The sequence below is a fragment of the Sceloporus occidentalis genome, unplaced genomic scaffold (genome assembly GCF_023333645.1).
Source record: "Sceloporus occidentalis isolate IW3139 unplaced genomic scaffold, rSceOcc1.0.p SCAF_290, whole genome shotgun sequence".
Lineage (NCBI taxonomy): Eukaryota > Metazoa > Chordata > Lepidosauria > Squamata > Phrynosomatidae > Sceloporus > Sceloporus occidentalis.
The window spans coordinates 96,168-121,676 of record NW_028317270.1 but is presented as its reverse complement, the minus strand read 5'-3'; the positions used below and the strand labels follow the sequence as shown (position 1 = coordinate 121,676).

Genomic DNA, 25,509 nt, shown 5'->3' with positions numbered 1-25,509 from the left:
GGCATCAAATATTTGGCCAAAGACCTCAGGAGAGGTCGAAAACTGCTGCAGCACTCCATCAGGAGCGGAGCAGAAAGGCCCTGGGGGGAACAACAATCCAAACATGCTATGCAGGAATGTATATATAGCAGACCATCAACCTGGAGAGCGAGCGAGGAAGGTCTCCGCACCCTACCCAGGCACAATAAAGCAGGGACAGCGCCCCACACCGCACAACACAGACCCCATACGGCTAGCAGTGAGCAAAAAAAAAAAAATAAAAAACAGAACATACAGAGAGCTGCGCCATCTAAACGGTAAGCGGTCATAGGACCAAGAAGCAGCAGGTAAGTGGACGATACATGGACCACATGTAAAAATAATTCCAGGCGCGGGATAGAAATGACCGATGGCAGATACTCAGCGAAATGGCAAAAACCATCCACCCGCCCCAGCCCCATCGTGATGCGCCTCCGATGAAAGCAGCTCGAACTGTCCAGCCATGGTGAAAAGTCTGACAACAAAAATAAAATCGCCGGACGGAAACGAACAAAAGTAAATCAAAACGTCGCAGATAAGGATACGCACGGGTGCAAAACAAAAACGAACGCGTCGAAATCATAAGGCTGACGGACTGTTCCCGAGGACCGGGCAAGTTCAAGCGCGAGTGTCATCCACCGGACGATGTCTCTTCCTCCGTCCCGTCTTCGACGACCAGTCTTCCGAGGATTCCGCCACCGAAGGTGGCACCAGGAAAGATGGTTCCCAATCATCCACCTCGCAGGACGGGAGGCCCAAGGCATCAACAAAGGGCCGCACATCTCCGGGGTGCCGAATCACAAAAGAGTCCGGGCCCCGCCGCACTATGAGCGCGAACGGAAAGCCCCATTGATATGGGATGTTGGCGTCTCGGAGTGCCTGTGTGACCGGTCGTAAAAAGCGCCGAGCCCGCAAGGTCGCAGGGGAGAGATCCTGGTAGATAGCGAGGGTATGGGTATCCCAACGGAGCGTCGAAGCATCCCTGGCTCGCCTGATGATCTCCTCCTTCAAGGGGTAGCTCCTCAGACAGCACACAACATCCCGTGGCGGAGCAGTACCCGACGGCTTCTGACGTAAGGCCCTATGGGCCCTGTCAAATTCGACAGCAGAGTCCACCGGCCGCTGTAGGAGTTTGTTAAAAATCTCTCGCAGAACCGGCACAAGATCCGCATGGGAAACGGACTCTGGAAGGCCTCGGATCCGTAAGTTGTTTCGTCTGCCCCTATTATCGAGATCTTCCAGTTTTCGTGAGAGATGGGTGATAACAGTCGAGTGGTCACGCACTTGAGCCGTGAGAGCATCCACAGATTGGCAAATTTTCGGGTGCTCGTCCTCCAGGGCAGCCACGCGGTCGCCAATATGGCGGATGTCCACCTGAATAGCCGAGAGAGTCGCACGAATGCCGAGTGTAGCACGCTCGATAATGGCAGAGATGTCTTCCTTTGTAGGTAAGGACTCCAATTTCGACTGCCACACGCGACTCGAAGGCACCGGGTCAGAATCAGTCGAGACCAAAGGGAGTTCTCCCGTCACATCACTACCCGGGCTGGCCGGAGCAGAGGCAGGCCTGGGAAAGGAGTCTCGGGAGTCCTGGTCCGAAGATGGCTGAAAAAATGCTCGGACCGAGGTAAGGGTCTTTTCTTTCGAACCCGCAGCTTTAGGGGTAGCAGGAACCTTATTGTGTTTGCCCATGTCGGCGGTTTGCAGCAGTACCGAAGCTTATTTCGGGCAGGGTGCTCAGGAGCTCAACACTCACACGTCCATGCTGGTTGGAGTCCGGCCACGCCCCCCCGAAGATATCCCCGATCAGTATTTTATTATTTTTCTTTCCATATATTTCTACCCATAATGACTCCACATCATCATTTCCCTCACATATATTCTCCCGCAGTGTGGCCTTGAGGCTGGACTTTACATGAAGGCAAACTCCTCCCCCTTTTCGTTTTTTTCGATCCTTCCTGAATAGGCTATACCCCTGTATGTTAACCGCCCAGTCATAGCTATCATCCAACCATGTCTCTGTTATACCCACTATGTCATAATTTTCTTCAGACATTATTAACTCCAGTTCGTCAGTTTTATTGGTCAGACTTCTGGCATTAGTAAGCATACAATTTAGAGGTGTATGGTTTTTTTTCCCTATGAAGCCTATCCCTATTAACTATTCTAACCCCTCCCTCCGCTCCACCCCCAGGTACATTTATAAGCCCCAGCTCTCTATCTACACTATCTTCCCCTTCTATATTGTAGTTTCCCTCCCCCCCTTTCCCTAGGTTAAACACTCCTCCACCCTTCTGGCCATCTTCTCCCCGAGCACAGCTGCACCCTCCCCATTGAGGTGCAGCCCGTCCCTACCGTAGAGCCTGTATCCGACAGAGAAGTCGGCCCAGTTCTCCATGAACCCAAACCCCTCCTTCCTACACCAGCTTCTGAGCCACTTGTTTAGCTCCCTAATCTCCCGCTGCCTCTCTGGTGTTTCAGAAAATACTACCTTGGAGGTCATTGCCTTAAGCTTGCTACCTAAGTCCCTGAAATAATTTTTAAGGACACTCCGCCTACCTCTCACTTTGTCATTGGTGCCAATGTGCACCATGACTGCTGGGTCCCCTCCCAGTAATCTGTCAACCCGATCCACGATGTGCCGAACTCGAGTGCCACACTGTTTGGCGATCCCGGTCTTTGTGACAGATCGCCCTGTCTGTCCCCCTAATAATTGAGTCCCCCACTACCAGCACCTGTCTGGCCTGCCCTGCGCTCCTCCTTCCCTCCTTACTGAAGCAGACACCCCTCTGGTGGTCAGAGGCAGTGACTTGCTGCAGTACTGCTAACTCTGAACTAACATCCCCCTCATCTGCCAACCGGGCAAACTTGTTGGGGTGTGCTAGATCAGGACTAGCCTCCCTGGCGCTTTTCCCCCTACCCCGCCTTCTAACTGTAACCCAGCTAGCTGCCTGACTGTCCTGTACCTCCACCCCACTATCCTCCCCCACCTCTACCTGCGAGAGAGCTTGCTCAGTGAGCAGCAGACTCCTCTCCAAGTTGTCAATAGATGTCAGTGTTGCCAGTTGCTCCTCTAGACTCAGGATTTGTGCTTCCAAATGAGCAACCTGCACACATCTCACAGCAATATGCACCCTCGAAGCGCTGCTCAAGGATTGCATACATTGAGCAAGATGTACACCTGACCGCATTGTCAAACATGGAGAACATCTTGGCAATGGGGATAGCTCAAATAACTGGCAAAAACAGACAGTAAGGCGCAAAATATATATAAATATATTATATGGAATTACACGGATGAATACTTTACCCTCCTTCTTGCTTTTTAACTCCTTCTTTGCTTGTAACTCCTCACTTAGAGATGTCACTTAGGAGATTCGCCCCAGCTCAGGATTCGCTTGTGTGTCCAAGCTAAATGCAACTGCAAAAGCCAAGCCTGGCATCCACACTGCCCACATTGAACCTGACCAGGACCCAGATAACACACACAGGACTTGACATCTTTATCCCTAAACTGCACAGCATGAGTCAATTTTATCCACAAACAGCCCCGTGGTGCTATCTTTGTTCCATTAACACCCTGCCTGTGCCAACTTGGTTCCCAAGACTCAAACACTCTGCTTGTGTTATCTTTCCCTTTCCTCAAATCAATTATACATCTATGATACACACAAACGCTCTTACAGTCACTCACTTATTCACACAATAATTTATTCTCTCACTCATTCACACAAATCATTTACACATATTCATTAATTAATTCTCACAAATTCTCACATCATAGAGGCCACGAGCGGATGCACGGCGCCCTTCTCTCTTCTCCGTTTTCAATTCCAGGACAATGCATTAAGTCCTGGGCAACCTCAATCCAGGACAAAGTCCCATTGCGGGACTGTTCCGGGCAATCTGGGACACGTGGTCACCCGTAACTGAGCCCCTCTCGGTTTTCTGACCTTCGTTGGCCCCCTGAGTGCATGATGGGTCAGTCCGCCCCTGGATATAACCCAGTGCTCAGCAGTGAAGCAGTGCGCACTGTGGCAGAGCAGTGAGACAGAGGCCTAGCATTCCCAGGACTTTAGCAGGGTAAGTGAACTACAAAGAGGGGGTAGATAGTGTGAAGATGCATTACAGCAACACCGTTTGGGTGCATAAAGCGAACGTAGATCGCTTTCTGGACCTTTTTAAAGCCATGATGGTCCTGGCACGTCAATTGTCACTAACTGAATGTTAAGTGGTTAAGTGAGCTGTAAATTAACACCTAAGGTACAATTTGTGTGAAACAAACACAAGAAAAATTACTACCACAAACTTTGGCAAAGGCTGGCGGTAGTATCTGATGCATGGGAAGGGTTAACATATCAGCATTTGAAATACCTTGGGGTGTCTAGTTTTCAAAAATACCGTATTGGCTCGGATATAGGCCGCACCCGAATATAGGCCGCACCCTAAAAGTTTGGGGCTTTTTTAAAGAATGTTTTTTTTTTTTTAATAGATATGCTGCCACTCTGTCCTCCCGATATGCTGCCACTCTATCCCCCACCCAAGATATGCTGCCACTCTGTCCTCCCCCCTCAAGATATGCTGCCACTCTGTGCTCCCCCCCTCGAGATATGCTGCCACTCTGTCCTCCCCCCCTCGAGATATGCTGCCACTCTGCCCCCCCCCGACTTACCAGAGCAGACTCCCGGGTGTCTTGTGGGGCCGGAGGGGGACATCTATGCAATACGCGTATACAACTCCCGGTGCCGGCACTCAGCGGAAGTGCCGGCACCGGAAGTTGTATACGCGTATTGCGTAGATGTCCCCGCCGGCCCCGCAAGACACCCGGGAGTCTGCTCTGGTAAGTCTTGGGGGCAGAGGTAAAACGCATCTTGCGGACGTTCACCGGCTGCAGCGATGCGCGTAAACAACCTCCGCTGCCGGCACGTCTGCACAATGTGCTTTAACAATCTCCATTGCCGGGACTCCCATCGTGCAGACGTGCCGGCAACGGAGGTTGTTTACACGCGCATCACTGCAGCCGGTGAATGTCTGCACGATGCGCTTAGACAATCTCCCGTGCCGGCACTCCCCCCGTGGAAAGTGCCGGCAGGGGAGGCTGTCTGAGCGTATCCAAGAGTGGGGGATCTGTATCCTAACCCTGCTGCCTGCCCGGTACTGCATGTCCCGGGCGTCGGGCGCTAGACCCCGAATATAGGCTGCACCCCCACTTTAAAGACTTAAAGTGGGGGGGGGGGGGGAGTGCGGCCTATATTCGGGCCAATACGGTATATGGTTTGATGGTGTAAATTGAATTAGCCGCCTTCAAAGATGGCCTAATTAAGAAATGGGGCAGAAGAACCAGATGTCAAAGTTCCAAGTTAGAAAATCCGCACTTCCCTAATGTGGCATTTTACCCCCCAAACAACCCGACAATCCCATGCATGGGGGTATTTTTAAAGTGACATACAGCGATCAGCCATAACTTTAGGCCAGTATCAGTGGGTGGGATATATGAGGCAGCAAGTGAACATTTCGTCTTCAAAGTTGATGTGTTAGAAGCAGGAAAAATGGGCAAGCGTAAATCTGACAAGGGCCAAATTGTGATGGCTAGATGACTGTGTCAGAGCATCTCCTAAACTGCAGCTATTTCCAGGTATTCCCTGTCTGCAGTGGTCAGTATCTATCGAAAGTGGTCCAAGGAAAGAAAAGCGGTGAATCAGCGACAGGGTCATGGATGACCAATGCTGGCCCATGTGGTCAAATCCAACAGACGAGCTACTGTAGTTGAAATTTCTGAAAATGTTAATGTTAGTTCTTATCGAAAGAACACACAGTTTCTTGCGTATGGTCCTGGGTAGCCGCAAACCAGTCAGGGTGCCCATGCTGACCCCTGTCCACTGCAGAAAGCTCCTGTAATGGGCACTTGACCATAAGATCTGGACCATGGAACAGTGGAAGAAGTTTTTATTTTGTGATGAGTTCACACCTTTCCTCCCATGTAATGTCTTAAGAAGAGGTTATTCTCCACCCTGTGATGATAAATTACCAAATCTCAATTTTATACATGTAACTAGGTCTCACATTCAATAAATGAAGTCCTGAGCACAATTATAAGAAAGAACTGAGAATTCAAATATAATTCCACAAAATTACATAAATCCTAAATTAAGCAGAGTGATATATAAAAAGCCCATTTAAGCTTATATGCATGCAAAATAAACATATACCAGTCAATGTCAAAATGAAGTCTCTCGGTCTGCCCCAACATAGTAAACAAAAATCGCTATATAAATATATATATATATATATATATATAAAAATTATAACTAGACCTTTGTATCACTAGCTCAAAAATGCTTGCTAAGGGTCAGAAAAAAGTAAGGAGACGAAAATTACCACCAAGGCTACAATACTAATATAATATTTATTTATTTATTAGAGTAGAGGTTTTAGCCGCATTAGTCCAGTGGTGTCAATATCAAATAACAGATGAAATAAGTATCTTGTGATAATACCTTTTTTATTGGACTAACAGAATTTTGGAATGACAAGCTTTTGGGAGCTCTTCTCCCTTTCTCTAGTCTAAAACATTTCTAAGCAAAATGACACATAGAATTCAATGTTGTGTGGCAGGGGAGAGGGGGGGTTACTGCCCAGATCTGATAAGGGAGGGTGAGATATTGTAAAAGTATGTGTCCTTCCAGAGGGTCATAAATGTTCTGAGTAGGGCATTTGGGGGGGGGGGGTGTTAGCACTGCTAAAGACAAATTGACACAGGAAAAAAAAATTAAGATGCTAGTGCTCACATACAGGGAATAGGAATGCAGTGATGAATCTAGGGATGGGAATGCATATGTCTACACATGTTGTCATATATACTGGTAAATATAGATGAACATGGTGCACTTAAAAATACAGTACATATAGCAGGGGGGGAGGGTTATGGAAAACCTGTGTAGTGGGACAGGAAACCCAAATCGGCATTGAGTTCTCTGTTTTTGCTGTTGAGTAGTTGAATCGTTCTGACTTCAAAAGTTTGTCTTTCTTTAATATTACTGAAGTCCCCTTTCTGCAAGTGCATATAATGTAGGCACAATCATTTAATAACATTAAAGAGCCACAGCAATAAAGTATGATATGGAGTCTCTCAATAGTTTCTTTTGTTTTTTGAATTCTGTCTCCGCTTCGATTAAGTTTACAATGGTGGCAGATAATCATAAGTTGACTTTTTTGGACATCTTAATTTCAAAGTCAGACACTGGTTTTTAAACTGATGTCTTCAGGAAACCACAGGCTTTTTAGCCTCTCTTACATTATTCCAGCTATCATCCCTCATTTATGTTTGATTCAGTATCACACAGTCAGTTTCTGAGAGTAAAAAGGATAGTGTCACAGGAGACTAAATTAAAAGAACAGCTAGAAGAATTGACCAATCGCTTCCTAAAAAGAGGTTATCCATCCGCTTTACTGGATAAAAAGTTGTCAGTGGTCCAAGCGAAAAATAGAGCAGAACTTTTTATATTTTTTAGTAAACTTTTATTGATACTTTTGATAGTAATTAACCTTTTTATATTTTTCACAGATTCTTTGATGAAAATTGGTGCTGGTTCACTTTTAGAACTTCACACACACTCATCTTCGAGCAATAATATGCATGTGTTCTACTTTTCCATTTAGTATTAAGATTTCTTATACACTTTTATTGAAACAATTTTACAAGTTTTAAATTTTATACACATGACAAATTTGGTTCACTTTAATACACTGTCACGTTAAATGTGTAACATAGTACACATTATCACTTTATATGTATGATGTAATATAGGGATATTTTTTATTTTTTTTTACTTTTTCGTGACAAAGGCTGATTTTACTTTTTGTACCTTTCGTGACAATGGCCGTTCTAACATTTCTGCGCTGCTCGTGTTTAGCTGTAATTTTCTTCTTTCCTGTTTACTGAACCCACACAAGTTATACCGTATTGGCCTGAATATAGGCCGCACTTTTTTCCCCCACTTTAAGTCTTTAAAGTGGGGGTGCGGCCTATATTCGGGGTCTAGCGCCTGCCGGGCAGGCAGCAGGGTTAGGATACAGATCCCCCACAGCGGTGCAGGGGACCTGTATCCTACTCTCTGATACGCTCAGACAGCCTCCCCTGCCGGCACTTTCCACGAGGGAAGTACCGGCACGAGAGGGTTGTCTAAGCGCATCGCGGTGAACGTCCCCCCCCCGGACTTACCAGAGCAGACTCCCGGGTGTCTTGCGGGGCCGGCGGAAGACATCTACGCAATACGCGTATACAACTTCCGGTGCCGGCACTTCCGCTGAGTGCCGGCACCGGGAGTTGTATACACGATTTGCATAGATGTCCCCCTTCGGCCCCGCAAGACACCCGGGAGTCTGCTCTGGTAAGTCGGTGGGGGGGGGAGGACAGAGTGGCAGCATATCTCGGGGGGGGGGGAGAGGACAGAGTGGCAGCATATCTTGGGGGGGGACAGAGTGGCAGCATATCTCGGGGGGGAGGACAGTGGCAGCATATCTCAGGGGGGGGAGGGAGAAGACAGAGTGGCAGCATGTTTTTTGGTGCTTTTTTAAAGAAAAAAACTTTTTCTTTAAAAAAGCACCAAACTTTTAGGGTGCGGCCTATATCCGAGCCAATACGGTATATTGTTTTTTTCAGGACAAGAAGGGCTTTCTTTAGATGACATTGTTTTGATTGTATCATATTATTTACTATTAAAAAAAGTATAAAATATGGTGAAAAATGTAGAAAAAAATGACTTTTTCTAACTTTTAGTTGAAAAATCTTTTACTCATCTATAAAAGGTAATGAAAAAACCTGCTAAATAGATTCTACTATTTGTCCTGAGTTTAGAAATACCCAATGTTTTTATATTTTTTTGCTTTTTTCTACACGTTATGGGGCAATAAGTACAGGTAGCGTTTTGCTATTTCAAAGCCATTTTTTCCAAATCTGGCAATTCTTCCCCCCATGTGCCATTTCGGGTATCTTTGAAGCCGGCCAATACAATTTACCCCATCAAATCATATATTTTTTAAAACTAGACACCCCAGGGTATTTCAAATGCTAGTATTTTAACTCTTTCCATGCACCATATCTACCACCAGTCTTTGTCAAACTTTGTGGTAGTCATTTTTTTTGCATTTGTTTTTTCACACACATTTTACTTCAGGTATGAATTAACAGGTTCTGGTATATGTCACTATCATAAAACACCCCAATATGTGTTCAGCAACATCTCCTGAGTACAGCGATACCTCACATGAATGATTTTGCCTGGCTGTTTGGGGGCAAAAGGGCCACATTTGGGGCATGCGCATTTTTCAATGTTGAACTTTGGCATTTGGGGCATGCGCATTTTTCAATGTTGAACTTTGGCATTTGGGGATCCACTGCCCATGCCCTATTTGGTACATCTTTGAGCCGGGCCATTTCAGTGTGCCCAATAAAACCATATATTTTTGAAAACTAGACACCCCAGGGTATTTTAAATACTGGTATTTTAACTCTTTGCATGCACACATTTTACCACCAGAATTTTTTCAAAGTTTGCAGTAGTATTTTTTTGTGTGTATTTTCCCCCCACACACCTATGTTATGTATGAATTTACAGCTCCTGGTATATGCCGCTGTCACACGACACCCCAATATGTGTTCAGCAACATCTCCTGACTACAGTGATTCCCCACATGCATGGGTTTGTCATTTTTTGGGTGACCTAAAAGGCCACATTTGGGACGTGTGCATTTTTCTAATTGGAAATTAGATGTGTGGCCATCCTTCCCCCCGTGTTAATTGGGACATTGTTGAACCCGGCCAATTCAATTTACCCCATCAGATCATACATTTTTTAAGACACACCCCATGGACATTTAATATGCCAGTATTTTAACTCTTTCCATGCGAGAATTGATTTAAGCTAATGTGCTAATTTTAGGGCTTGCTCACAAAAATATATTTTTTATATATATTTTATTTTATTTTTTGCCTTTTTAAAAAAAAAAAAATTTACATTTTTTTCAACTTGAAGGTTCCCCTGATCATCAGTGGGAAATTATTTTTACATGTTACTGTTTTTTTAACTAATTTTTTCTAATTATTAATTTTATTTTATTTTTTAATTTATTTTTACTAATCACACTGTGATTAGAAAGCTGGGCTCCATTGACTTGCAGTACCTGTATTCAACCTGCAAGTGGAGCCAGATTTCTCTAAAGGGTCTGGAGACCGTCTAGCGAATTTTTTCATCTTTATAATTTTTTTCCCCGGGCGGTGGCCATCTTGCGGATGGCGAAGATCACTTGCAGCGGCGGCTGTGACCGCTCTCCAGAGCGGTCACAGCCCATCCTGGGGTAAGTGTTTGGTGTCGCTGAATGCCTCCTGATCGAGGCATTCCAGTGACACCATTTAAGTTTAGGAGGTGATCGTTGATCGCCTCCTAAACACTTTTAAAACGGGCGTCCGCCGCCATACAATGTATGGCAGATGTTGACGCCCAGGGGAGGGGCCAGACATGGCCCCTAGTGCCGATCATGGCGTTGCTGAATGCCTCGAGGTCGAGGCATTACAGCAACACCGTTTGGGTGCGGAAAGCGAACGTAGATCACTTTCTGCACCCGTTTAAAGTCAGGACGGTCCTGGCACGTCAATTGTCGGTAACGGTTCGTTTTCAGGTGACGTGCCCGGACCGTCAATTGTCATTAAGGGGTTAAATTCATATGCTTAATATTTTAACATTTAAATCTGCACTTTGTTCAGAATATGGACTATTTTGGGTATAGGGTAGCATGGGATGTGCTTAATACTTTAATTGCATATTTGTTCATAGTATTTCTCTTTCTTTATTTTCTTCCCATTTTACTTTATTGCTGTGGCTCTTTAATGTTATTAAATGATTGTGTCTACATTATATGTACTTGGTCGTCCTGATGACCGCTCTGCCGATACACCTTCTTCCCCTTTTTGGGAGATTTGATGACATACTTTTGTAGGCAATACCATCCTGAATGCGTCTGATCTCAGAAGCTAAGCAGGGTTGGGTCTGGTTAGTACCTGGATGGGAGACCACCTGGGAATACCTAGTCTTTTTGGTTTTTTTTGGCGTGATGTCATCATGCAATCATGGTTTTGTCTGGTCACATGATCAGACATTGGCAGAAGGGCAACAGGAAGAGATTAAGTTATGGAGACACAATGTATTTACTTAGAATTTGATTAGTATGTGCCATTAATATGTCTGATTATTTGTAATATACTGTATAATGTAGATGTAAACATTTTAATTATTTGATGTTTTTAAATCACTTGGTGATTGATTGTTTTTAAATAAGATATGTAATTATCACTAATTGTTTGCATTACGTGGTGTGACTTTTTACTGAACCTGATTGGTTTGTATAGAATTATACTCACTACTTAAGGGTGTGATTTGGACTGAAGTGTTAGCTTGACAAAGGCCCTGTTTGGCCGAAATGTTGCTTTTGTTTGCTCTCGCTTAATAAAGTGTCCTAGAGACTGGAAGCTGTTAGAAGTGCTGGGATTCCTTTTCTTTATTTGTGTCCCTCTTTTATGTAGTGCTGGGTATTTATAATAACTACCGTTCTTCCCTTGTCTGCTGATTTGATGGTGATAGACGGATTATTTTTGTTCCGGTGCCGAGTTTTTTTCTGGGTTTTTTTGGTCGCCAAAGATGCAGTTCTAAGGCGGAAACTTTCATTTTAGCTGTCTAGTTTTGCATTTCGGCCTGGTGCTCGAGTGAAAAGGCTGTTCTTTTTTCTGTTGTAGTCCATTGTTTTAGTGTTTTCTTTGTCATGAAAATATTCTTTAAGTTGCACCCTTCTAAAAAATTCTTCCAGGTCAGAGTAGATTGAAATTGAAAGTTTCCGCCTTAGAACTGCATCTTTGGCGACCAAAAAAAAACAGAAAAAAACTTTTCACAACCTCTCGGCACAGGAACATGTAAAACAGGGGTGTTTACAGAGAAAGAAGTTGTGAATTAAAAAGAAACAAATCCATAAGACATAAGATACACCCAAATTGGTGTAAAATTTGGTGTAAAAAAAAAAAGAGCCTTAAAGTGTTCTGGCAGACGTATTTAACCAGTCAATAATGTCAGGATTAGTTACAGAATACTGGAAGTTGGCAACTGTAGTACCACTTGACAAAAAAGGTAGCCATCAATAGATGGCAAATTAATCCCTTCGTGACAAAAGCTGATTCTATTTTTTGTACCCTTCGTTATATATTGTTTTTTTCAGGACAAGAAGGGCTTTCTTCAGACACCATAATTTTTTCCATATGATCTAATTTCCTATAATAAAAATAATAAAATATGACAAAAAATAACACATTTTCTCACTTTTATTTGAAAAATCTTTTATTCATCATAAAAAACTACTGAAAAAACCCGCTATATAGATTCTACTATTTGTCCCGAGTTTCGAAATACCCAATGTTTTTATGTTTTTTTGCTTTCTTCTACACGTTATGGGGCAATAAGTACAAGTAGCGTTTTGCTAATTCAAAACCATTTTTCTCTGAATCTGGTAATTTTGTCTCCATGTGGTATTTGGGGCATCTTTGAAGCCAGCAAATTAAATTTACCCCACCAAACCATATATTTTTGAAAACTAGACACCCCAGGGTATTTTAGATGCTGATAGTTTAACCCTTTCCATGCACTAATCCTACCACCAACCCTTGTCAAAGTTTGTGATAGTAATTGTTTTTGGTGTTTTTTTCACACACTTTGTACTTCAGGTGTGAAATTACAGCTCCTGGTATATGTCACTGTCCCACAACACCCCGATATGTGTTCAGCAACATCTCCTGAGTACATTGATACCCCACATGCATGGGTTTGTCAGATTGTTTGGGGGCAAAAGGGCCACATTTGGAACATGAGCAATTCAGTTTTTCAACTAGGAAGTTTTACATCTGGGTAAAGAAAAATGCTTGTACCCAACTATCAGTAGGGACAGGTTACAAGAAAGCCTGGCCTATCTCCAAGAAGGGATTTGATCTAGCACCTTAAGCGGTCCCTCATGCCACGGAATGGACACAGGGTTCACTTGACAGTGCAAATAAAAACGCTTAAAAAATGGTGGAGCAAATAAAAGCTAAAAAACAGTAAATGTAACAAAAAATTTTAAAAAAATAAATAAATACAAAAATGGAGCAGGAACAAAAAAAAATTAAAAATGGGAAACTGTGTGATACAACTTGAAGCAGTCACCGACACAGAGTGCAGGTTTTCCAGGGCAATCTGGACAGTAAAATGTGGTGTCCTTTCTTTGCCCCCTGCTGTAGCATACCCTGCATCTCTTTTGGGGATTCTGCTTCTTTGCTGTAGGGGGGATTTTAAAAATAAAATGGGTAGCCCCAATCCTGCTGGTTCCCATCACCACTTGGGGACCAGGTGCATCACGGTACAAGATACTTGAAATTACTTGGAGCTGAAACTGCAAAAAAGACAGTTTCAGCACAGTGTCTGCTTTTTTGTGCAACAAAAAAGCGTTATAGGTTGCAATTTGCATTAGGTAAATTGCAACCTTCTTGTACCAGGCCTTTGTCTTCCTCATAATGAGGTAGGGCTGTAGGAGTTGATCTGACAGATCAACTCCACCCATGTTCTTATTATAGGCCCTGATGCACACTGGCTTTCTAGTGACCCCAGCTCTGCCACGGACAGAAACCTCCACGGTTCTCTCATCGTGGATGGTGGTCAGCATGCACACCTCTTTTCTGTCCCTGAACTTCAATGCCAAAAGCTCCTCTTGACGTAGAGCTGAGGTCTCCCCCTTTCCTAGCCGGGTTCGTGCCAGGTGTTGTGGGAAACCCAAGCGGTTCTTTTTTATAGTACCGCAAGCTACTGTATCGAAACAATACAGCAGCTTGAACAAAGGGACACTTGTATAGAAGTTATCTACATACAAGTGGTAGCCTTTGTTCATAAGGGGGAATATTAGGTCCCAAACAATCTTGGCACTGGTGCCCAGATGTTCTGGGCAACCTGGAGGGTCAAGGTAGCTATCCTTACCCTCGTATACCCGGAAGGCATGAGTATACCCTGTCTCGCTCTCGCAGAGCTTATACACCTTCACTCCATACCTAGAGCGCTTGGAAGGAATATACTGCTTGAATCCCAGCCTTCCTTTATATTTCATCAGGGTGGCTCTTATAAGAGCCTTTGGATCAATATATATATTTTATTTTATTCAGAATACCTGAAATACCAGAAAACACACCGATCTGTCTCTCTCCCTCACTCGAAGCAAGTGAAGGAGGGAGGCAGATCCAATACTGGTCAAAGGCAATGTTTAGAAAACATTGCCTTTGATTTATCAAATCATGATCACTTTTATGAGTGATCTGACCACTAGGGGTGTTATTCACTGGATGTCCATGACATCCAGCAACACCCCCCCCCCCCGATGATGACAGCAGGCTCCGCCCCCCGGCTTGATGGGCGCCACCATCTTGAAACACCGCGTGTGTTTCGAAGACGCTGGTACCGGGAAGGTAAGTTAAGCATTTAGGAAGCGATCGCGAGTCGCTTCCTTTGCTAAAACAGGTGTTGCAAAGATGCCTCGCTACTGAGGCATCTTAGCAACACTAGCTAAGCAAAGGAAGCGACTCGCGATCGCTTCCTAAACCCGTTTTTCTGCGGCGGGCGCCGCCATGTTTGAAAGACGTGCAGTCTTTCAAACATGCTTTTTTATTCGCCCCTAGGAGCGATCGTGGGGGGGGGGGCAGAATGTTTTTTTTTTTTATGTCGAGGCATTAGAGCAACACCGTTTGAGTGAAAAAATCGATCACGGATCGATTTTTTCACCCGTTTTAACAAATGACGGACCTGGCACGTCATTAGTCGTTAACGACATGTTTTTCCGTGATGTGCCCGGACCGGCAATTTTCATCAAGGGGTTAATGGAAACCATGCTAAAGTTGTTAAATATCTGGAAGTGGTTTGTATCATAATAAACCGCACACATTTACTGCAAGGAAAATCCTGTCAAACTACCTTTATTATAATGGACCAGGGAGCTGTTGATATAGCCTATCCAGATTTCAGTAAGTCTTCCAACACTGTCCCCCATAGGAAACTTTTAAATTGCAGTCTCTGGGTTAGGTTGTTAATTGTGTGTACTCAGAAGAAGGACCTCAGGGATCAGTATTGGAACCCACGTTTTTTAGTATTTTTATTAGTGCTATTAAAGAAGGTCTTACTGGTAAGGTATGTCTTTTTGCTGATGATACAAAGGTCTGCAACGGGGTAGACAATTCAGGTAGAACAAGTCAAATGATTAAGTTTAATTAGAAGAATGAACGTGTGTGGCAGCTGCAGTTTAATGTTGATATAGCATCGGGGCACTGTTCTGCTAGTGGTAATGGAAAACTGTGCCTCGTATAGCAGGCAGAGGTAGGTGGTTTTGACACTTCACAGATTACCTAATGTATTGTGTACAGTTCTGGAGACTCCATCTCCAGAAGGATATTGACGCATTGGAGAGAGTTGACAGGAGTTTACAAAAATGGTAAGTGTTTAGCAGGATAAAAATTATCAGGATGGACTAATAGATGTGTAGCTTATTTATCTTATAATTTTTATGTTCTTACATGATGGAAAGTTGTTTCTTTTCAGTGATTTGCTTGTAACAATGTATGCTATGCTTAGGGTAATGCGTTAGTGTATGCTATGCTTAGGGTAATACCTTAGTAGTTTTGTGATTTGATCAGGTGTTGTGTTTTTGTAAAAGGGAGTATTTAATTAAAGGGTTTTTCCCAACATTCCTGAATATTTGTTTTATTATATGCTTTTATGGAATGCATCTTAACCCCTTAAGGACCAGGCTGCTTTTTCTTTTTTGGACCCTTTGTGACCAAGGCTGTTTTAACACTTTTCTGGTGCTCGTGTTTAGCGGTAATTTTCTCCTCACCCATTTAGTGTACCCACACAAGTTATATATTTTTTTTTTTATTTTTTTTTGAGGACAAGAAGGGCATTCTTCAGATACCATTTTCTGATCATATCGAATTTCCTATTAAAAAAAAAAACATATGATGAACAATCATAAAAACGTGCTAAATAGATTCTATTATTTGTCCTGAGTTTAGAAATACCCAATGTTTTTTTTTTGTTACGTACAAGTACCCAAATCTGGTAATTCTGCCCCGTATGCTATTTTGAGTATCTTTAAAGCCGGCCAATGCAATTTAGCCTATCAAACCATATATTTTTGAAAACTAGATGCCACAGGTTATTGCAAATGCTGGTATTTTAACCCTTTCCATGCACTAACTCTACCACCAGCCTTTGTCAAACTTTGTGGTAGTAATTTATTTTGTGTTTCTCACAAAAATTGCACTTCAGGAATGGATTTACAGCTCCTGGTATATGTCAAACACCCCAATATGTGTTAAGAAACATCCCGAGTACAGTGATACCCCCCATGCATGAGTTTGTCGGGAGGTAAAATGCCACATTTGGGAAGTGCACATTTTTTAACTTGGAACTTTGACATCTCGTCCTGCTGCCCTCTTGTTCTAATTGGGCCATCTTTTGAAGCCGGCTATTTCAATTTACACCATCAAACCCTGATTATAAGACAACCCCCCAAAATCTGAATATTAATTTATGAAAAAAGAAAAAGCCTAAATATAAGATGACCATATAGGAAAAAAGTTTTACCAGTAAATGTTAATTCATGTAAACTATGTGAACAATTTGTTTTTTTAATAAAAGCTATGATTGAGAAAAATATTTTTTTATTTCCTTTTTTTCAACCTGCCCCCCCAGTTATGCACATCTGCCCCCTGGCTTGCCGCTCTGCCCCAGAAATGCCTTATACCCCCTATGTGCCACTCTGCCTCCAGAATTGCCTTATACCCCTATATGCATTGTAGTAATTTCTTCAGTGTTTACAGAAAAAAAGGTTGGAATATAGCACTCGTTAGTGAGATGGTGCACGAGCCAGGGTACCACCAAGTCCTTCAATAAATCCAAAATAAAGAAGCAGAGGCTCAGCACTCAAATGGTAAGGTGAGTATTTCGCACAGGCAACGTTTCGCCCAAGGCTTGAGAAAGACCTGTGTGTCGAAACGTTGCCTGTGTGAATTAAACTCGCCTTACCGTTTGAGTGCTGAGCCTCTGCTTCTTTATTTTGGATTTCTTCAGTGTTGTCACATGAAAAGATATAATAAAATATTTACAAAAATGTGAGGGGTGTACTCACTTTTGTGAGATACTGTATGTCACACCAACCGGTGTAGTGCGCACATGGACTGGCTACCCGGTAGAGATGGCACAGCCAATTTCAGTATGTGAGGGGTTAATTCGATTGTATAGGCATGTGGCGCCAAAAGGACTTTTTAGATAAATTGGTCTTTTGAAGCTGGGACTCCAACCAAGGCCCTCTGCAAGGTGTGAGATTTCACCATATGCCTGTATCCCCTCATATATAATGGATTCTTTGATATGCTAAGTGACCACTAGCAGTCAGGAAAACCATTTCATATCCAGGTCATATCCAACACATATCAATACTAACTCATATATTCATTATCATACCTCTTTGTGTGCATACATAGAACGGGGAAAACGCACCCTACAAAAAGAGTACAAACATGGCGGCGCCACTTAACCAGTTTGGAAGGAATTGTGAAGTCTATGATGTTGAGTCATAAGTAGCAAGTGTGACATATCTATGGACTTCACAATTTACAGTAAATTCATAAGTGCATGAATTATGGCTGTGGCGAGCACAGGAGGGACGATACAATGAAAATAAGTTATTTGGACTGATATGTTTCCACAACACAAGGGGGAGGTCACTTATGGTGCACCTTCCCTCCGCTTATACCACCTCTGGGCCGGCTTGGAAACTCGAGATGAACTGGGAAAGTGTATAAAATTAACGAGAGAAGATGGGTCATGGTGCTTACGAGGGGCCAAGATCTAATTTTGAGTAAGTTGCCATCTTTCCTTGCTGGAGCCCTACGGACAGAAAAACTGTTACTTGACCATTCAGTGAGTAGTTAGGTTTTCTGTAATTTTCTCCTTTTTATTTTATCTGTTTGGTGTAAATCTGTTTATCATCTTTTTGTGTATGCACTGTGATTTTTTGTTCATAATAAATATTCCTTTATAAAGTTCTGCCTTTGTCTGGTAAAGACTCACGTTACCTGATTAGACCATTTTATTGGTCATTTTAAATCACGTAATTATTGTGTTAAAATATACTGCGTGGGTTTTTTTTAGTCTGATTCGTTTGGGGTACCAAGGCACCCCATTTCTAAATTGTCTTGGTGGTGGCAGCGTTATTTTGATATTTATTATATCATTATAGTTAATTAAGGGTGGATATTTGTATTTTTATCACTATTTCCGGTCTAGGGCAGACAGTGAATTTTAACCCTTTTACCACCAGAACCAAGTCACGCGCACGCTTGGAGTAGAGTGCGTTCGTGGCACTGTATACTTCACTTTTTTTTTTCTTTAAAAACAATAAAGCCACACCGTATAGATCTGTATATGTTATTTATGAAAATGCTTATGCTCTTCTACATATTCCGGTTTCCTGTCTTTTTTTTGCAGTGCTGTGGCGTTGCTTTAGTACAGTGGTAATATTCCTTTTCTTACTGGATGAACAAACCAGTTTACTGGTGCTGATACCTGCTGGCATTGGCGCAATAATAGAGGTAAGTTTAAAGTTGCTAATAAAATATGTAATTACTGTAAAAGAATACATAAATACACAGCATATATGTAAGACTTCTAAACTCTGTAGATAGCAATTGGTATGGAGGAAAAACGAATCCCTGCAAACATGGGATTAGTCAATATGTCATCACAGGTCCCTTTACTTAAATGTTTTCTTATGTTTCAAAATGTTATTCCTGATTTAAACATAAAAAGGTGTAGTCATCGATGTATCGTTTTACATAAATTGCTACTATACAATAATAGCGATTAAATAATGTAGAAATAGTCTATCCAATTGCTATTACACTGCGCCTGCGTGCTGTACAACCAGTAATCCCTCAATCCATAGAAACACGTACTACATAAATAATTGTTCAAAATCTTGAAAAAGGTCCCGGATATATATAAATCCATAGAAACACACATTCACTTATTTTCAATAAATACATAAACTGTGCAAAAATGTTAGTCATTTGTGAAAAAAATGCTGTAAAATAAGCATGCTTTCAAAAATAGACATGTTAATCAAATCGGTATTTGATATGACCACCCTTTAAAACAGCATCAATTCTTTTTGTTACACTTGCACAATATCAGGGATTTTGGAGACATACAGTTGCTTGATTAAACAGTTATACCAAACAGGTGCTAATGATCATCAATTAAATACAATTATTAATTGATCAACCAAACTCATTACCAAGTTACTGAAGATAGTTTAATATCAAAGGTGATAAACCATGGCAAGACTGAACACAGGAAAAAGACACAAGGCAGTTACAGTTGTTATTAAAAGATTGCATACCCTTGAAGAATTAGTAATGTATGTTTAAAGAAAATGAGTTAACAGGCATCATTTATTTTATTTCTTATGGGATTCATATTCAACTGTATGTTATAACAGAATGGCACAATCATAGAACAAAACATTGCAAAAGGAAAAAAAATGAAATAACCCCTGTTCAAAAGTCTGTATACCCTTAGGTCTTAATATTGCATATTGCAGCCTTTAGCATCAATGACAGCATGCAGTCTTTTGTAATAGTTGTCTATAAGGCCTCAAAAGCTGTGAGTGAGGTGTTGTCAGGCATATTGTAACCAGGCTTTCTTGTGGCATTGTTGGAGTAAAGGGTTTTTTTCTGGCAACATGACCATGCAGCTTATTTTTATTCAAGTATCGTATTGTGCTCCTTGAAACAATCAGGGCAGCATGTACAGTGAAGGAAGAAATTATTTGATCCCCTGCTGGTTTTGTACGTTTGCCCACTAACAAAGACATAATCAGTCTATAATTTTAATGGTAGGTTTATTTGAACAGTGAGACAGAATAACAAAAAAAAATCCAGAGTAACATATTTCAAATAAGTTATAAATAGATTTGCATTATACTCAGTGAAATAAGTATTTGATCCCCTATCAATCAGAGAGATGTCTGGCTCCCAGGTGTCTTTTATACAGGTAACGAGCTGAGATTAGGAGCACTCTCTTAAAGGGAGTGCGCCTAATCTAAGCTTGTTACCTGTATAAAAGACACCTGGGTGTCAGACATCTCTCTGATTTATAGGGGATCAAATACTTATTTCACTGAGTATAATGGCTAAGATAAAAGAGCTGTCCAAGGATGTCAGGGACAAGATTGTAGACTTACACAAGTCTGGAATGGGCTACAATACCACTGCCAAGCAGCTTGGTAGAAAGGTGACAACAGTTGGTGCGATTATTCTCAAATGGAAGAAACACAAAATAACTGTCGATCTTCCTCGGTCTGGGGCTCCATGCAAGATCTCACCTCGTGGAGTTTAATTGATCATGAGAACAATGAGGAATCAGCCCAGAACTACACTGGAGGATCTTGTCAGTGATCTCAAGGCAGCTGGGACCATAGTCACCAAGAAAACAATTAGTAACACACTACGGCGTAAAGGACTGAAATCCTGTAGCTCCCGCAAGGTCCACCTGCTCAAGAAAGCACATGTACAGGCCCCTCTAAAGTTTGCCAGTGAACAGCTGAATGATTCAGAGGAGAACTGGGTGAAAGTGTTGTGGTTAGATGAGACCAAAATCTAGCTATTTGACATCAACTCAACTTGCCGTGTTTGGAGGAGGAGGAATGCTGCCTATGACCCCAAGAACACCTTTCTCCACCATCAAACATGGAGGTGGAAAAATTATGCTTTGGGGTGTATTTCTGCTAAGGGGACCGCATCAAAGGGAGGATGGATGGGGCCATGTATCGTCATATCTTGGGTGCCAGGGCATTGAAAATGGCTTGTGAGTGGGTATTCCAGAATAACAATGATCCAAAACACACGCCCAAGGTAACAAAGGAAGAAGCACATTAAGGTCCTCGAGTGGCCTAGCCAGTCGCCAGACCTTAATCACATAGAAAATCTGTGGAGGGAGCTGAAGGTTTGAGTTGCTGAAAGTCAGCCTCGAAACCTTAATTACTTGGAGAGGATCTGCAAAGAGGAGTGGGACAAAAGTGAAGCATATTTTTGAGGTACCTTACACATTTCGGTGCTTATCTGCATGTGGATTTGGTCAGAATTTTAACATCTTCTCAATGCTGAGTACAACAGATACTTGAGCATCAGTGTAAAGAAAAAGGAGGAGTCCTGGAAGTGATGATGCGACCCCACAGAGCCCTGATTTCATTACATTAAGAGTTGGAAGCAACTGAGGGTGCTTAAATCCACCGAAGACTGTGTGTAATGACAGTGTATAGGTGTGTGTATGTGTGTTTATGGGTAGGCATATGTAAGGGCAGTGTATATGGACAAAAGTATTGGGACACCTGACCATTACACCAAAAGGGGCTTTGATGACATCACATTCTAAATACATAGACATTGATATAATAGCTTCCACTCTTCTGGGAAGGCTTTCCACAAGTGTTTCTGTGGGAGTTTTTGCCCTTTCATCCACTAGATCATTTGTGAGGTCAGGCACTGTTGTTGGTCTGGCGCGCAATCTCCGTTCCAGTTCATCCCAGAGGTTTTCGGTGTGGTTGAGGTCAGGGCTCTGTGTGGACCAGTCACGTTCTTCCACACCAAACTCATCCAACCATGTCTTTATGGACCTTGCTTTGTGCACATTATATGGACAAAATAATTGGGACACACCTCTTCATTATTGAAATTATGGTTTGGGCTAGGCAAGGTGAAGTGAAATCCTAATGGTTCAGCTTCAGGACATTTTGGACAATGCCAACTTTGTCTATTCCAGCATGATTGTGCCCCAGTGCACAAAGCAAGGTCTATAAAGACCAATACAGTTGATCGTGGAATATCTAGCAGGGCAGAAATTTCACAAACTGAAGATCGCGTCCTATCACAGTACCATGGTTAAATTCACTGCCCTTTTTTCAGTTTCTGGAACATGGGGTTCAGGCTATATCTTTGCTAGAACTAGTGAACCAAGAGCCCTGGTGTTTGCAGTGCTGATGTTGGGGGCCCCACTGGACAGAGAATCCCCCACAATTGGGGCCCTCCATGACACCAGTAAGGCTAGTTGAGAGAGTCCCTGTAAGATCCCTTACTGGGACCCCCTATTGTTCCACCCTTGGGCTGTGGGTTATGTCTCAATATTTTTACTTGAACGTTAATTCAGTGTGGTGTCTACAATGTCTCAGGTGAGTTAATGATGGCACGTGGATCTATATTATTTAATGGTACATAGAAACACAGCAAGACAAGGAAAGGGTAAGTACCCTGTGGAAGGATGGCCCGGTTATTGACAAGAAACTCCAAATGCAAATAAAAGTAAAACGTGGTTTATTGTGGCTTTTCTTTAAGGTGTGCTGTGCTTCACAATGGCATATAAAGTATTCCCTTGCTAACCAACTGGCCAGCTAATCTAGTTCTGAGTAGTCACAGCAAAACACAAGTTTGTTTAGACCGTACCTTTTAAACATTGCAGTGCAGGTTAATTGGATTTACCTGAAAGGGCTGACTTCTATCTATTAACCCTTTCATTCTGGCAATAGAGAGTGCGACAATCTGCAACTGATATAGACAGCCTTCCTCACTTTGCCACAGCATGCAGAGATATAAGCAGTTACACAGCACAATACCTTATACAATGACTCTCTGGTAATGATCTCTTAAGTTCACAGCTGTATGGACTGTAATATCAGTAAAGTGAGATCCATTAACTGCAAATGTCAGCATCAAAGTAAGCAACAGTTAATAGGGAAATGCTTTTCAGAGAGATCCTTTTGTCAAGCAGATGTCACTATTCAGGTAAGCAAGAGTAAACATAGAAATATAGAACTTGATAACAGGTAAGAGCCATTTGGCTCATTTAGTCTGCCCATTTTTCTTATGTAAAGGATGTAAACCCCAATTAATCCTTGGCCGGGTCCCATAGTGAGGATAGCTTACTGGTCTGTAGTTGGCCAACAGTTGAAAACTTCCACAACTGCTACGTCTTCTACAACTACTACGTCCAATAATGACTGGTTAAATAAGTCTGCCGACGGCTTTGCCGGGACATTTCAAAACTCTTTTAACAACTTTGGTTTTATTTCATTGGGTCCCATGGATTTGTCTGTTTTCTGTTGGAGAGTTCAAGTAAAACGTTTTCCTATGTTAACACCTCATATTTTAAATGTCACCCTATTTCTCTCATCTTCATCTTCCAGAAGGGACATTTTTATTTAAGTAGTCAGATAGATCTTTATCCTCATGTACATACTTTACTTCATTTGTCTTTAGTTGAACCCCTAAATAGTTAAGTCAAGCTTAGAAAGCATTCAAAGGTCACTTTCTTCATTTAAACGGTGTTGCTGTAATGCCCCAATATGGATGCATTTAGCTCTAGGGACAATATGGAGAGAGACGTCACCATTGAAAAAAAATCAAACTTTCCCAGAGGGTCTCTCCATTAAATTGCCTGGCCTCAAAGATGTCCCAAATAGGAAATGGGCACAGACTGACCAAATTTCAACGTTAAATATAAAAAATGCACACCTGCCGAGTGTGACCTTTCAGCCCCCAAACAACCAACAAACCTTTGTATGGGTGGTATTACTATTTTCAGGAGATGTTGCTGAACACATATTGGAGTGTTATTATTGGTGACACAAAGCAAGCACTCTAAATAACTCTCTAAAGTACAATATGCACACAAATGACTACCACAAACTTTGCCAAAGGTTAGTGGTAGAATTAGTGTATGGAAAGTTAAAATACAACTATTTGAAATACCCTGGAGTGGGTTGGCTGGTTTTCAAAAATGTATGGTTTAATGGGGTAACTTGAATCAGCCAGCTTCAAAGATGTCCCAAACAGGACATGGGAGCAGAAGGGCTAAGTTTTGAAATTCCAAGTATATACACTGCTCAAAATAATAAAGGGAACACTTAAACAACACAATGTAACTCAGTCAATCACACTTCTGTGAAATCACACTGTCCACTCAGGAAGCAACACTGATGGACAATCAATTTCACATGCTGTTGTGCAAATGGAACAAATAACAGGTGGAAATTATAGGCAATTAGCAAGACACCCCCAATAAAGAAGTGGTTCTGCAGGTGGTGACCACAGACCACTTCTCAGTTCCTAGCTGCAAGAGGAAGGCATTGATGCTATGGACTGGCCCGCCCGTTCCCCAGACCTGAATCCGATTGAGCACATATGGGGCATTATGTCTCGCTCCATCCACCAACGCCACGTTGCACCACAGACTGTCCAGCAGTTGGCAGATGCTTTAGTCCAGGTCTGGGAGGACATCCCTCAGGAGACCATCCGCAACCTCATCAGGAGCATACCCAGGCGTTGTAGGGAGGTCATACGGGCACGTGGAGGCCACACACACTACTGAGCCTCATTGTGACTTGTTTTAAGGACGTTACATTAAAGTTGGATCAGCCTGTAGTGTGGTTTTCCGTTTTGATTTTGAGCGTGACTCTATATCCAGACCTCCATGGGTTGATACATTTGATTTCCATTGAGAATTTTTGTGTGATTTTGTTGTCAGCACATTCAACTATGTAAAGACGAAAGTATGTCATACGATTAGTTCATTCATTCAGATCTAGGATGTGTAATCTTAGTGTTCCCTTTAATTTTTGGAGCAGTGTATAAAGACACTTACCACTGAGATGACTGTGCCTGGCCAGGCTGACGCCAAAAAACAAGGAGGGCGCGTTTCGTAAACAAACTTCATCAGCTGCAGTGGCCGCACAGTCATCAGAGTGTCCGGCTGTCTTTTAACCCCTTCGTGACAGGCTGATTTTATTTTTTGTACCCTTTGTGACAATGGCCGTTTTAACATTTCTCTGCTGCTCGTGTTTAGCTGTAATTTTCTTCTTTCCCATTTACTGTTAAGTTATATTGGTTTTTTTCATGACAAGAAGGGCTTTCTTTAGATGACATTTTTGATTGTATCATATTATTTACTATTAAAACAAGTATAAAATATGGTGAAAACTTTCTATCTTTTAGTTGAGAAACCTTTTACTCATCTATAAAGGTTAATGAAAAAATCTGCTAAATACCGTATTTGCTCGATTATAAGACGACCCTGATTATAAGACGACCCCCCAAAATCTGAATATTAATTTAGGAAGAAAGAAAAAGCCTGATTATAAGACGACCCTATAGGAAAAAAAGTTTTACTGGTAAATATTAATTAATGTAAACTATTTTTTCATATTTAATAAAAGCTATGATTGAGAAAAATATTTTTGTTTCATGTCCTTTAATTTGCCAACCTGCCCCCCAGCTATGCACATCTGCCCCCCAGTTATGCACATCTGCCCCCAGAAATGCCTTATACC

At 42.2% G+C, this 25,509-nt stretch overlaps 1 protein-coding gene and 1 non-coding gene across 2 annotated transcripts in view; one reads left to right on the top strand and one right to left on the bottom strand.

Annotated features, from left to right (window-relative positions):
* LOC149275413 (lipid scramblase CLPTM1L-like) overlaps positions 1–25,509 on the top strand; it is a 169,857-nt gene that overhangs the window by 89,399 nt on the left and 54,949 nt on the right. The window contains exon 9 of the mRNA XM_089504761.1: positions 18,618–18,721. Within this exon, the coding sequence (XP_089360887.1) occupies positions 18,618–18,721 (104 nt within the window). The remainder of the gene's footprint in view (positions 1–18,617; positions 18,722–25,509) is intronic.
* Positions 12,975–13,104, bottom strand: LOC149275414 (small nucleolar RNA SNORA35). Its single transcript, XR_016279395.1, has one exon. It is a non-coding gene; the product is annotated as a small nucleolar RNA SNORA35 (small nucleolar RNA).